Here is a 14,180-nt window from a genome sequence, read left to right on the forward strand (position 1 = left end):
GTTTATAAAATTATATGCAGCATTTATTTTAGTGCCCAAATTTTATATCTATTTTTCTACAAATTAGTGTAAATATATATTATTCATTCTGAACATTCAGTGATGGAGATATTATTTTCAGCTATGAACAGTATGAGCAGTTAAGTATAAAACTTAGTAAGTCATTTCCCTTTTAATTTTGTGGTTTCAAATGATTTGAGCAAATTTGAACCTTACATATACTGAAAGTGTATAATAGGAATCACACTAACAGCAAGATGTATTCAGATATTAGAACAATTCAAATTACTGAATTAATAATATATCTATATCATACAAGTATAGATGAACACCTTATTTTCACAGTTTCTCTAGCATTCTTTGTGAGCTAACATCTAATTTTGTATGAATTGGGACACTTTGCACCATTGTTTCTTTCTTTAGGAACTTTCTCTGTTGAAGAAGACACCAAGTGGATCAAACTGAATGTGAATCAGACTGGCCTATACCGTGTGATGTATGAAGAGGAGGAATGGAGAACCTTTACTGAAGTGTTACGTCAAGATCACTGGGTAAAATAACGTCAGAATTTAAAATATTTCTAATCTCAGAATAGTTTTCAAAAACATTATGTATAGAGTTAAAACATACAATTATTATGTTTACCATATTTGATTTTCTGCTGGATCTTGACTTATGATAAAAAGTGTTACTAAATACAAATAAATCAGTTACTCTTGTGTTTGATCAGTCATTATTACTATAGTTAACCATAATCTTTTCAAGCAGTTTATCTTAATTTTCTGACTAATTGCTTGAATCTAATTCTGGTCAATTATATTTCCATTTATACCACTTTCTTTTGTTAAAAAAGTGTCAAGTAATGATTCTGAAAGAAAAGCTACATGTAACACTAAATGAACTAGCAGCTGGATCTGTCTCCTGAGAGCACGGATGTAAGATATCTTACTTAAAAATGATAATTACATGTTTATACCATATTGAATTAATAATAATTCATCAATAGTTTTCCAGGATAGAATGGAGATGCAAGAGTGTAAAATGCACAAGTCTAACACCCAGGACTACCAAATTTTGAGTTCAAACCACCATGAATTTTATATTTACTAGCTTGTAATTAGTGCAGCTCTGCTTCTGTGAAATGTGTGCACGTGTGTAAACTATGTATTGAATTATTAACATTTATAAAAATGCTACCTGTTGTTATTTTTTCTTGCAAAGCATTAAATATTAACTGCCACTGAAATTTTTGAAAGATTGGTAGCACATTTATCAACATTAGGCTAAGCCATCATGAGACTAATGTACAAGCAGAAATGCATGACCTAATTATTGACACCTATGTTAAAATGTCAGAGTATTTAGTTTCATATTTTGAGCTCAGACCACCATGAATATCATATTTACTAGCTTGCAACTAATGCAACTCAGCTTACGTGATTCAAATCCCCATCCCACCAAACATGGTTGCTCTTTCAGCCCTGGGGGTGTTACAATGTGATGGTCAACCTCACTATTTGTTGATAAAAGAGTAGCCCAAGTTGTGGCGGTGGGTGGTGATGACTAGCTGCTTTCCCTCTCGTCTTTCACTGCTAAATTAGGGATGACTAGTGCAGATAGCCCTCGTGTAGCTTTGCACAAAATTCAAAACAAGCAAACAAACTGCTTTCATGAAATGTATGCATGTGGGTAAACTATATATTGAATTTTTTGAGTTCTGATACTGCACATTACTTCCATTCACATAAATAGCTATTCTTATTCAATGCTGCCTTCTAAATGTAAAAAATATTTTTGCATATGCCACAAGCCTTTAAGCTCCCACCCCTCTGGAATTGTCTGATTCCAATGTGTCTTGCATGCAAATCATCATGTGACAACCCTCCACCAATAAGAGTGTGACATACTCTCTTGATGCATATGTCTCCCTCTATTCAATTCTACCAAACTATCACTTCTCATTTGGCAGTACTCGTGTTATAACTTATAGTTTGTGCTCTCTTCATTTTTTTTCCCAATTCTTTGTATTAATTTCTCTCAACAAGTTTACTCATTATTATACATTAGTGAAATTTGTAACTTGTTGAGTTATTCCAAAGTGGAATTATTTTCTATTTCTACCCAGTTACGGAACTTATTACTTCATTACAAAAACATTTTACTTGTTTCTGCCAACACAGTTGTGTTTGGTTATTCATTTTGCATTATTTATTCTACGTTCTCACTTCAGAGGTTACATGTTCTATTAGCATATTTACACAGGCTTCAAGTTGTGGTGCTATTGCTCGCCTTCGTCCTACAATGGCTGAACCCATTTTGAGATGACCTAGATTTTGTCATTTTTCCTCTACCTTATCATGGAGTGCCTTCCAGGCCTCTACTGCAGAATCTGCTAGGCCTATCTCAGTTTTTTTAGACATATTTCACAGTATATTCCCCTTATCATGACATTTTTCATGATGGTTTTTTGTCTCTTTTTTTGAGAATGGGTACTTGCAAGCCTCGCCCTATACAGGCTTTAATTCTTTTTGCCTTAGTTTACCATCAGGCAGATTTTCTTCCTGATGTAATGCTCTTTGTTTTATCCTGTCGACTCTCCTACAGTTAATGTTTACTTTCCAACTCCTTTCTTCTGTGTACCTCTTATATTTTGGGATTTTTGTGGTATACATCTTCCTTCTTCCCTCTATATTGAGGTGTTTAGTATCTTCATTTCATTCCCTCCCTCTCCAATGCAATCCAAATTTTTTTTTAGTTGCTCTTTTGTTTCATTCTGAGATTTTATAATCTTTATTCATTTTATATGTCTGGCAAATTCCCATCCTTTACCTGTCTTACCTACAGGTTTTCTTCATTTGTCTTGTTTGCTCAATGCTGATTGGGGTTCTGAATTGATCAGTCCCACCTCAATTACTTCTTGGTTTTTCCCTGTTTTAATATGTAGTCTTTGATCACATTTGGGTAGGCTGTTTCTACATGACTTAGAATGCCCACGATACATGATCTTATCTTCGTTTTTTTCCCCACGTGATTGGGTACCAGTTTCATGTCTTGACCTTTGGACTTTTTTCGGTTCCACGGGTCTTTGGTGGGGCAGTCTGCATTTTACCTTACTTCTATATTTTCAAGGATTTAGCAACACCATACATTGGATATCTAGCTTTGGTTGGCTCCTTTCAAATGGGGATTGTCTTCACATACTCATCTACTCCTTCCACAGTCAGCTCGGGTAGTTGGATTATCCAGTTGGATAAGTTTTTCCTGTTAGATACCTCACATTTTAGTCTCCATAGGGACCATCCATTCTCCTCCTTGAATGCATTCAAAGGTGTTTTCTGTTATCCAAGCCTTTAATTTGGGTTTTCCTCTTAATTTTCAACCTCCCCTCTTCATTTATATCTGGTGATAGCTGAACATTTCCCCCATAATGTTGCATTTACCACTTCCTTCCCCCATTCTGAATTGCTTCTCTTCCCTGATGCTTATCTTCAAAGGTGGGGGTGTGATTATATCAGTAAGAGGCTTGTGGTTAATGATCTATAGTCGAAATGTCTTATCCTCTTCACACCCAGGCACTTCCACCAGTCCAAGGTGCTTTAGTTCACACTCTTCCTCTTGTCTGGTTTGACTAATCCTGTTTCATTTCGACTTTTTGATGATGATGATGATCACTCACCAAGGGGACACTTCTTCTTGTTCCCTTTGAGTTAATCAGTGGATTTCCTTTTTTTGAACCTGCATACTTGACATTCGTGTCCTGGAGGACCATGTTCCAGGTGCTTTGACTTTGTTGCTAATTGACTTTCCATTCCTGACACACTTTCTCTCAAGGTGTGACCTCTTGATCTTCCTAAATTTTTGGTGGCTCTACCTCCTATGGTGTACTCCTCCACATTAAGTTTTTGATTATTTTATTACTTCACAGTTAGTTATCTCTTTTGTTTTTGGCCTCTGGTTCATCATACACTTGTCCTGGATGCTGTTAAGTTCGGACAGGTTTACATTAGTTTTTATCTCATTCCATCAGTCTTCTTACCCAAAATTTTGTGCATCTATGTCACTCTGGTTCAAATCTTTCTGATTGATCTTTTCTGGCCAGCACTGTTTTGGTTTTCTCAGCTGTTTTGGCTCGATTTGTTACTTTTGTTTTGGATCGATTTTATTAACCAACATTTTGGTGTCTCATATGGTATATTACTTTAAACTTTTTCGTTTCTTATCATCTTCCACATTTCTTCTCAGTGGGATTCAGAGAACCTTCTCTGTCCACTATATGTTGTGGGTTGCTTCATTGTTTTCAATGCTTCTGTCCATTGAATTCATTTCCCACACTTTCCTCCCATGTTTGGATTGTGATTTGATTAGCCTTTTATTCCTTGTCTCCTTTCTTCCAGTCATCACTTCCTGGTGTCTTCACTCCGATCGTGCACCTTCCCTTTTCCTTGCATATCTACCCTGCCATCCATTGGAGGTACTTTGTCTGTTGAGCACTGAGACTACATGGCATATGTTCATCTTCCATTCTCTGCTTTGGGTAGATATTTTTTCCTTGCCGGGGTACCATCATCCACCTGTTGCCATCCTACACTCTTTAAACACGAGACTGTGACTGGGTAAGTTACCTTTTAGTATATATACCTCTTCTTTTTCAGGGGCATGTCCCACTTTTTCTTTCTGGATCTCACTCTGTGGGGAATGATGCCTGACCAGGTATTCTTTAAATGTTCAAATCCACACTGTTAGACCATGTCGACTTACATATTATGATTCCATGGCCACACAATGCACACTGCAGAGATGGAGTGTTCTACAAGATTGCTTGTAAGTTTGCTAGATCCGGACCGTACTAACCCATGGACTACATGGGTAAAGCAGAAGGGGATAGTTGCCCATCCCTGCCATGCAATGTAATCAGTATGGTCTGCTTTTCAAAATAGGGTTTTGTGATCACCCATTGCACTGTCTTAGGTGTTGTTGTTACTCTAGACTCTCCACCACGCTTCCCCCCCTTTTATTCCAGTGGAATTTGAGAGTCCTTACCATGTTCCAATTCCAAGCTGCTGGGGTGATGGACCATGGAGACATCCTCCTGAATATGTTACTGAAAACCAAATAATATATATATTTATACAACATATACATAAATGATTATAAGACCATTCAGTTGAGAGTAGAGCAGTGGCATTCTGCTGGTGTAGATGATGAGATATCCTCCACTATGTAACATTGGAGTGAGCCATCAAAATTGCAGTTCACCCCTTTTATTGGGATCCCTCATCCTACACTCATATGGATGTCAGTTCCAACTGACTGGGTTTTGGATTTAGAGCTGAATCAATTGTATTGCAGATGTCTCTATTCCCTTACTAATTTATACTCTTGTTACTCCATCCATGTCATGGGTCATGATGGAGGTACTTGCAGATTACTCTGGTTCTTCCCCTTCCACTATCCCTCAACATTCTTATTATTCTTACTGTGCTTGAGGAGGTTTCTATCATTTTGAATTTGAGTTTACATTACACAGACATCTTTTTGATGCCAGATGTCAGGTTCCCAGATTGATCAATCACTTTCTTTCACTGTAATCATGTGCCCCATTTATGGGTCAGGGGTATGAGATTCCCTACGATCTCATGAACTTGAGGTGAAGACGGTATGATCCTCTTTCCTACCCCCACATGGATGTCAGTTTCTGGTGGCCTGGTGTTTGGATTGTAGTCAACTTGCCTGTGGAATGATCTTCATCCTACCCCTGCATGGATGTCAGTTCCCAGCAGCATGGGTTTTGGGTTTAGTTGACTTGTTGTGTATGGTCCATCTTGCCTTCCTTGCACTTCCCACCTTTCCTACCCCACTGAAAACCAGTGCTTCCATTTTATGCCCAAACTCGAAGTGATAATTTGGTAGAATTGAATAGAGGGAATCACATACATCAAGAGACTATGTCACACTCTTATTGGTGGAGGGTTGTCGCATGCGAGACGCACTGGAATCAGTTAATTTCAGAAGGGTGGGAACTTAACGGCTTGTAGCATGCACAAAACGTTTTTTTTGCATATAAAAGGCAGCTCTGAACGTGAATAGCCATTTATGTGAGAGGAGGTAAGTACCTTTTGAAAATACATTTTCAGCATAGGAAAATTATAACATATATAAAAATAGATATAAATGCAAAGTATTAATTATTAACTGCTACTGAAATTTTTGAAAAACTGGTAGCATGTTTATTAGCAATAGGCTAATCTATCATGAGCCTGATGTACAAGCACATATGCATGACCTAATTATTGACATCTATGTTAAAATGTCCAAGTATTTAGTTTCATATTTATCCTGCATTCTAATATATGTAATGGTTTTTGATTGGATTATAACAGTCATTTTTAATACAAAGTTTTATTAACACAAAATGAAAGAGTGTTTCAGGCAAAATTACTTAAACTGCCTACTCAGACTTTTAGGTACAACAGAAAAGAGTGAGGTGCTCTGAATATTGGAACATACTTGGTTGCTTTGTTTTTGTCATGTTTGTAAAATGGATAACCTGCTCAGAGATTTTACATTTTTATATAGTCTCAATTAATAATAGTATTTTCAACACATCATAAAAGCCAAGTGTTGGTTGGTCACACTCAATTTCTTCAAATTTCATGAGTTATATGTGTCCAATTCCATTTTTTTCTCCAATAATACTTCCTCTCTTCATTGTCTGTTCCCATTTTAGTTGAATTCAGTTGCTAACATAAGTGTAAATAGCTCTTAAATTTTGGCATTTTTTCTGCTATGTGAAAGCCTGTCAAAGAGAAAGTCTTTATATGAAGGATTTATTTAGTATCAAGTAAAATTAATTTGCTGTTTGTTATGAAGAGAAGTTTTTTAATTAATGATCAAGTAATTGCAAGAAATGGGATTTAAAGAGAACTGTTGCAATAATACAATTGATGTGATAAGAATATAACTGTGATCAATGAATGCTGGGAAGAAACACTCTTTAGGTAAAAGAGATATTGCTCTTGGTAGGCTTTGGTTTCCTGAAGATAAAAGGCCCTTTATTTCTCATATGTGTGTTTATGGGTAGCAAAGCTGCAAGTGCATATTAGAGGATTCAAATTTGGTAGGCTTTAGCTTACCCTAATTTTTGACAGGCTTTTATACTAGTAAGAAATAACAGTCTATCACAAATATTACTGGTTAATCTGCCCATAGATTTTATGTCTGCTTTAAATATGCTGTAATAGTTTATATTATTACTATTTTTAGCTCTGTAATGTTGTCAAAAAAGTCATTTCAATGAATATAGATATGTATATGCCCCCCCCCCCCCCCAGTGGCACAGCAGTATGTCTGCGGACTTACAATGCTAGAAACCAGGTTTTGATACCCGTGGTGGGTAGAGCACAGATAGCCCATTGTGTAGCTTTGTGCATAACTTCAAACAAACAAACTAAACAGATATGTATATTTCTTGCAATCTATAACAACTGTTTTTATATTGAAGAAAAAAAAGTTGGGCTACTACCTGTCTGAGACTAGTATATCAAAAACATTTTTCTACTTCCCTGAAATATGAGTTGATACTAGATAGTACTCTAAAAGATTATTCAAGGGTGGAAAGCTATTTTATTAAAGTTTTGTAATGTCTATATAATTAATGGGCATTCTTATAGTAATATGACATGTTTTATATTATGAAGCATCAAATAAATATTATGCTTATGGCAAAGGATGTATTCAATTCCTTAATTATAATGAATTATTTTTGGTGTTGATGTAGACGAGTCATGTATTTTCTACAGATCAGATTACTATAGATCATATCAAAGATTTTTACATAGTTTGATGTTCATTGATTATAAGAAAACTCATAATATGTGTCACAATAAAAACAATTAATACAATCATGCATTCATACTTTTATTGCTAACTGTATTTGTATATTTAGTTACTGACAAAAAAAAACAGGGGTCACAGTTAAATTTTACAAATTGTGTGTTGGAAACTCATAATATTCTGAAAAATGTGTACAATAGCATATTTCTATGCAGTTCCAAAAGTTATTTCTATTAACAATGCAATTATATGTTCTTTTTCAAATTTCTGCCAATCCCAAAGTATAAGTTTATATTTACTAAGAAGCTATCATCCCTTGAGAACATAATTATCTACATGATTTTATTTCTGTGTGAGTGATTTTATTAGTACATGCTTCAGTCATGCCATTTATGATGTCGCATCATGTAGTCTGAACAATTAATAATGAAACACAGCTTTGAAAATAACTATAGGCAACATTTAAATACAGTTGAATAGCACAGGTTATAAATTGTTTACTTTAATGTACAGCAAATAAAGTGGTCTGAGCTGCAAATTATGTTTTGTGGGAAAGTGACTAGACCATTGAATTTTACTAGAGTTGGTAACAGATATGCTTGTTTCCTTTTGAAGATTCTGCTTCTCATCATTAGGTAAATGTTTGTCTCCATGACGAAGTAGATCACCTTTTCTAGTTGAGTAGTCTGTAATAGTATGGTTTTTAAAGTGCAAATACCTTATAATTAAGTAGCTTCCACAACATTCAAAAACGTTTATTTCTTAAAAACTATTAAAACAAAAGCTGTGGGTACTTTTTATCCTTTGTAGGTAGTCATTTACTTCAGTCCAGCTTGTTTTGATAGCAGTTGGTATTTTGGGTGAATTTTGCAAACTAAGAGATGCTGAAATAAACTGTTAGCCAATTAACCATTCTTTGAGACAAGTATTATCTCATCCTTTATATTATTTTCTCATGGATAAATTGAAGCTCACTCTATAGTTTGACGAGCTTCAGAAACATTAGATAAATCATGTGGAGCTCTATGCATACTTTACATTCATATTATTGTTTTAATTGAGACAGTATTTTTTTATGCAATGCATTTGGGATGTCTATTTTGTTCGACATTTGTGCACATTTCCAGTATAATGCATTTGACTTCTTTTTTCTTTTTCTTGTTCCATAGAGCAGGTGTAATGGAGTATTATAAAACTTTATCTATTTATACTATAGAAACTGCATTCTGGGGATCGGGCCAACCTTCTTGATGATGGATTTTCTCTTGCACGGTATGTTCTGTTATAATAATCCATAACATGGATAAAACAAACTGGATTGATTAGTTGTATCATTTTATAAGCCCAGAAACCATACTAACCACTCTTATTATTAATGATGATAATATTATTAATGATATTTCTTTCAATAATATGACATGAGATCTACAAGTTCATTTGATGAGACATTCATCTGAATAATGTCTGAAGTGCTTAATTTTCAATGAAGACTACAGTTAGATCCTTTAAATAAGACTGAGAATGGAGTTTCATGTCTAAATTATCTTAGGTATTAATCTTATGGATAAACTTTCTTCTTTAAAAGCATTTTAACTGTTGTGTTATTTATTTTAGTTGGTAATCATGTGGTTAAACCTATTCCTTTAAATGTAATTGAAGAGTTCATGAATGTCAGAACAGAAGGACCTCTCCATAAATTTTGATAGGATTATAATTTCACTACGTGAATTTGGTTTTGATTAAAAATACTGACTCACCTTAAACAATAAACAGCTAAAGATAATAAAGTGATTTTGGTAAATGGAAGTAAATATAGAGATTAAAAAATATTAAGATAAAAAACAAGAATGCCAGGTAAGTTGTTCATTAAAATACTTATTTATACATTAACTACACTTGCATTTTCCCCTTATTTCCATAGTATTTTAGCACCATTGTATCGATCTAGATCCAAATTGCATACACTAAAATTGCCAAATTTTCTGGAGAAGCATGTCTTCAAATTCTTTTGGTAGGCACACTTCTGACCATCATGATTCACTTCAAACTTTGACCCTTACACGCATCTACTTATTTAAATTAATATAAAATTGCTATTTAACTTATTGTATGTGCTTACCAAACAACGGCCCAGCATGGCCAGGTTGTTATGGCGCTAGACTCGCTATCTGAGGGTTGTGGGTTCGAATTCCTGTCCCACCAAACATGCTCGCTCTTTCAGCTGTGTGAGCATTATAATGTGACGGTCAATCTCACTATTCTCACTAAAAGAGTAGCCCAAGAATTAGCGGTGGGTGGTGATGACTAGCTGCCTTCCCTCTAGTCTTACACTGCTAAATTAGGGACAGCTAGCGCAGATAGCCCTCATGTAGCTTTGTGCAAAATTCAAAACAAACAATTACCAAACAAAACTTTAAGTATGACTACAAACATTTTTGGATTTACCAGAAGATGTATACTAAGAATTTCACAATATAGTTTTGAAAATAATCATATGAATTTTTAATTGTGTTTTTTATAAATATAACTCTAGAGAGATGTTTACTTTTATGTATACTTTTTGTTTTTATTTGTTCCTTAAGTTTGTTTTTTGTCAAAACATTTTTTATATTTCGTTGTTTATAAATAGTTTACTTAATATGATACTTAGAGCAATACCACACAAAATGAGAAACGTTAAACAGCAGTATTTTTTAGATATGTTATGCTACATGCAATAAGAAATTAACAGCATATCTTGGGCAACAGCTTTCTCTCACTTAACCTTATGTGCATGGATGGAGGTCAATATACATATGCCACAACATTTTACAGAGTGTCATTCAACTTGGTATTAGGCCTGTATGCAGAGTGTTTGAAAGGGAGGTTAAATTTTGTGAGATCAAAAGCAAATGCATAGTGTGCTAATTCTACAGGTGTCTGGTGACATGCCTTCCACAAAATGTGTAAAAAAATAGATGCTACGAGATTAAATCTAGAAACAACTTTGCATGAAATATAGCTTAACTAATTCCATGGTTGTTCACATAAAATCCACAAACATCCAGTGAAGTCAACAAATCATGATTCTTTTGTAATGCTGCTTAGCAAGCTAGACTTAAACTAGCATAACTATGTATGTTTTATTATAATAAAGTAATTTACATGCAGAGTAGTTAATAATTGTTAAATTATATTACTAATTTAAACAGCTCTGCACAACAAAAGTATATTAGTTTTCTCAATCATTGCCTATCATACATGTACATGTATGCACTACTAAAATAATATGTTAGCATGCTACATTTTTCTGGTGTCTTTTTCCATAAATAACTTACATACAATTTCAATGTGGATATCTAGAACACTCTCTTTGGTTTGTCTACACCTAAGGTAATTATTGACTCTATGAGGACTTTGATGAAAAGAGACAATTATTTAAAGCTCTGGATACAACTGTGATAACCAACAGTGCAACAAACATTTGTATATATGTTTGACTTGCTTTGATATATTATTTTAATACAAGTGAACTATGTTGCTGTTTTTTTTATTGTTGAAATTTATCGCCAACAAGACACAGACACCTACTTTGAAGAATCTGGACTACAAACCTGACATTAGCAATATGGCTTCGAGCTTCCAATTACAAAGTGTCTACAGAAGCCATTGCATGTGACTATTTCAAGACATGTATATTTTACTCAAAGATTATTACATTTTGTGTAGATACACATAGTAACTTTGGAATTATGATCAACATTCTTTCTCCAATATTATACCAACCCTGTATAAATAAGCATGAAAGGATGAAGGTATTTATAGTGACGTGAAAATCTAATTACAAACATATTTTTATATTTCTGTCTACCAAGATGTCAAACCTTTTTGCAGGAAACAAAACAATAATTACACTATGAGCTAATTAAGTATAGTTGCTATAATTTTAAGTAAGTATGAAATACTACTGATAGAGTTGTTTTTAAGAGAAATGATCAAGCATTTAAGTCAAGCTCTCAGATTCATGTATGTTAGAGTTACATGGAGTTTATCAAATATATTCTAAGTAATCAAAGAGTTGGAATTTAATGAAAGATGACTAAGATTCAGAGATTATACATCAAAAGAGCATCAATAAAAAGTCAAGAGTAAAAGACAAAACAGAAACAAAAGAGTGATAAGCATTTACTTACAGATCTTATTTCTTTTTGGCTACTTTTCTATTTTAATTGTGATAGTGATGCATTTTTGTAACCCAACCATGGATTCTCCTAATTCTTTGTTCCCACTTTCCAACAAAGTAACAAAAAATGTGCACTTACTAACTGAGCTTAAGGGTTAATCTGCTGGCTACTACTAGTATGGCAATTTTAACTGCACAAACTACCCTTCATGTAGTGTCTCTTGAATATCTTAAGATTCATAGTTTTTACTTAAAAGTCTTGTTATATATTTTAACATTAATGTAAATTTTTGTTGCATTTTTAACTTTATAGATATATTTGATGGCTTTAATGTAATGCAGTATGTTAAAACAATGATATAAGTACAAAATTAAGTTTTCTTTTGTTGCAATTTTTTGTATGCAGTGTGTTAAAATAGTGATGTAAATACAATATTATCTTTTTTGTTGCAATTTTCCAGCATAATGATGTCTGCTAAATTCCTGCTTTTCTGTGTTTTTGTTTCTAGAACAGGAATGTTAAACATCAGCATTGTGTTAGATATGGCATGCTACTTGCAAAAAGAAAGAAATTACATACCTTGGGCAACATCTTTTTCCCATTTTCAAGATCTCAGCTTTCTTGTGTACAATACCCCAGTTTATCCTGTCTTTCAGGTGAGTTTGAGAACATATTAATTTGATTATAAAATGTGCTATTGTAAAATTTGTCAGAGCTCTACAAATATAAAATACTATATTGTTACATCTTTTTTTTTATGAAAATGTTACTAAAATGATTAAAAAACATAGATCACTGAGAGGAAGTGAAAGATTAGAATATTTATGAGTAGCTAATACATTATAGTGTATTACTTATAGTAAAAATGTTCATTCAAAGGTCCTAACCTATGCAAGTGCTTAATTTTGGGTTACACATCATGGGTATATTGGGTAAAGTACACTAGTAAATATTTTGTAGGAATAATGCTTCTTACAAGACTTAATTCTCTCCCATTATTTCTTCAAAGTATGTGTATGTGTTTCTTTAAGAAAAATGAGCATACTTTTTCTTTATATGCATTCACAGTTGTTAATATATTTGTGACAAAACAGCTATTTCTTTTTTTTTGCATAATGTAAACTAAAGTATTTATGATATTCATCTTGACCATTTTTGTAACAAAAAATAACATTAAACCTAAATATAATATAGTATTGTATTTGATGTTTTCAAAATTATAGATTACCATGGTGTTAACATGACAGGTTTTTAGATCAGATTCAAAGTTTGTGTCATGATGCTCCTTAACCCACTCCACATTTTGAGGGTGTATTATAACAAAACATTTCTGGATAACGATGGATTTGTTGGTCCACCTTAACTATCCCATCCACTAAACTAAAGTGTAAAACAATCAAAAAACTAAAAACTTTGGGCTGGCTACCTTCTCTTCAAGATTGGGACAGCTACACTTAGACCTTAGGGGTCTCTTGGCCTGTTTATTTAGCCAATGTATTGCATAAAGTGCCATTTAAATTGAAAATAACCACACCATTCCATGTTACACAGATTCTATATGAAATTACAAATAACATTACTTCATTACTCCTCAGTTAAAATTAAGTCATATAATTAATGGTTTGAAAGATAAAATTGAATTGAGGGATAAATGTGGTATATATATAAAATTTCATGTACTTGTGGTCTAAGTTATATTGGACAGACAAGTAAGAACCAAAATTTAGAGTAAAAGAACATCAAAATGCTGTGGATAAATTAAAAATAGGTGAATTGACTTTGGCAGAATATGTGGCGAATTTTAAACATATTATTGATTGGGATAATGTAAAAATTCTTAAACAGTTAATGGAAAAAAATTAATTAATTATAAAAGAATCTTTAGAAATTCTTAAAAACAAAAGGAATTTAAATAGAGATTTAAGCCCAGGAACCACCTAAATAATTTTTTGGAAATTATTGTTGTAAATGGTGCCATTGTACTTTTTATGCTAATTATACGTGTACCTTAGGTTTATAAGCAATGTTATGTGTACTTCTTGATGGATTCTCTTAAAGATGGTGGAATTATTTACACAGAAACATGTAGAGTTTTAAGTTTCTTTTAACTTTTATTTTTTTTAATTTTTTAATCTTTCTTAACTTAATAATTTGTGACTAAGTAAAAAACGTTGTAGTTTTTAG

General features: G+C 33.2%; 1 protein-coding gene across 1 annotated transcript in view; it reads left to right on the forward strand.

Moving 5' to 3' along the window:
* Positions 1-14,180, forward strand: part of LOC106471646 (endoplasmic reticulum aminopeptidase 1-like) — a gene marked incomplete at its 3' end in the record, with an annotated part of 77,048 nt that overhangs the window by 45,446 nt on the left and 17,422 nt on the right. Inside the window, exons 11-13 of the mRNA XM_022400263.1 lie at positions 424-551; positions 9,050-9,105; positions 12,505-12,652. Coding sequence (XP_022255971.1) covers positions 424-551; positions 9,050-9,105; positions 12,505-12,652 — 332 coding nt within the window. The remainder of the gene's footprint in view (positions 1-423; positions 552-9,049; positions 9,106-12,504; positions 12,653-14,180) is intronic.

Source organism: Limulus polyphemus, unplaced genomic scaffold, assembly GCF_000517525.1.
Source record: "Limulus polyphemus unplaced genomic scaffold, Limulus_polyphemus-2.1.2 Scaffold4757, whole genome shotgun sequence".
Taxonomy (NCBI): Eukaryota; Metazoa; Arthropoda; class Merostomata; order Xiphosura; family Limulidae; genus Limulus; species Limulus polyphemus.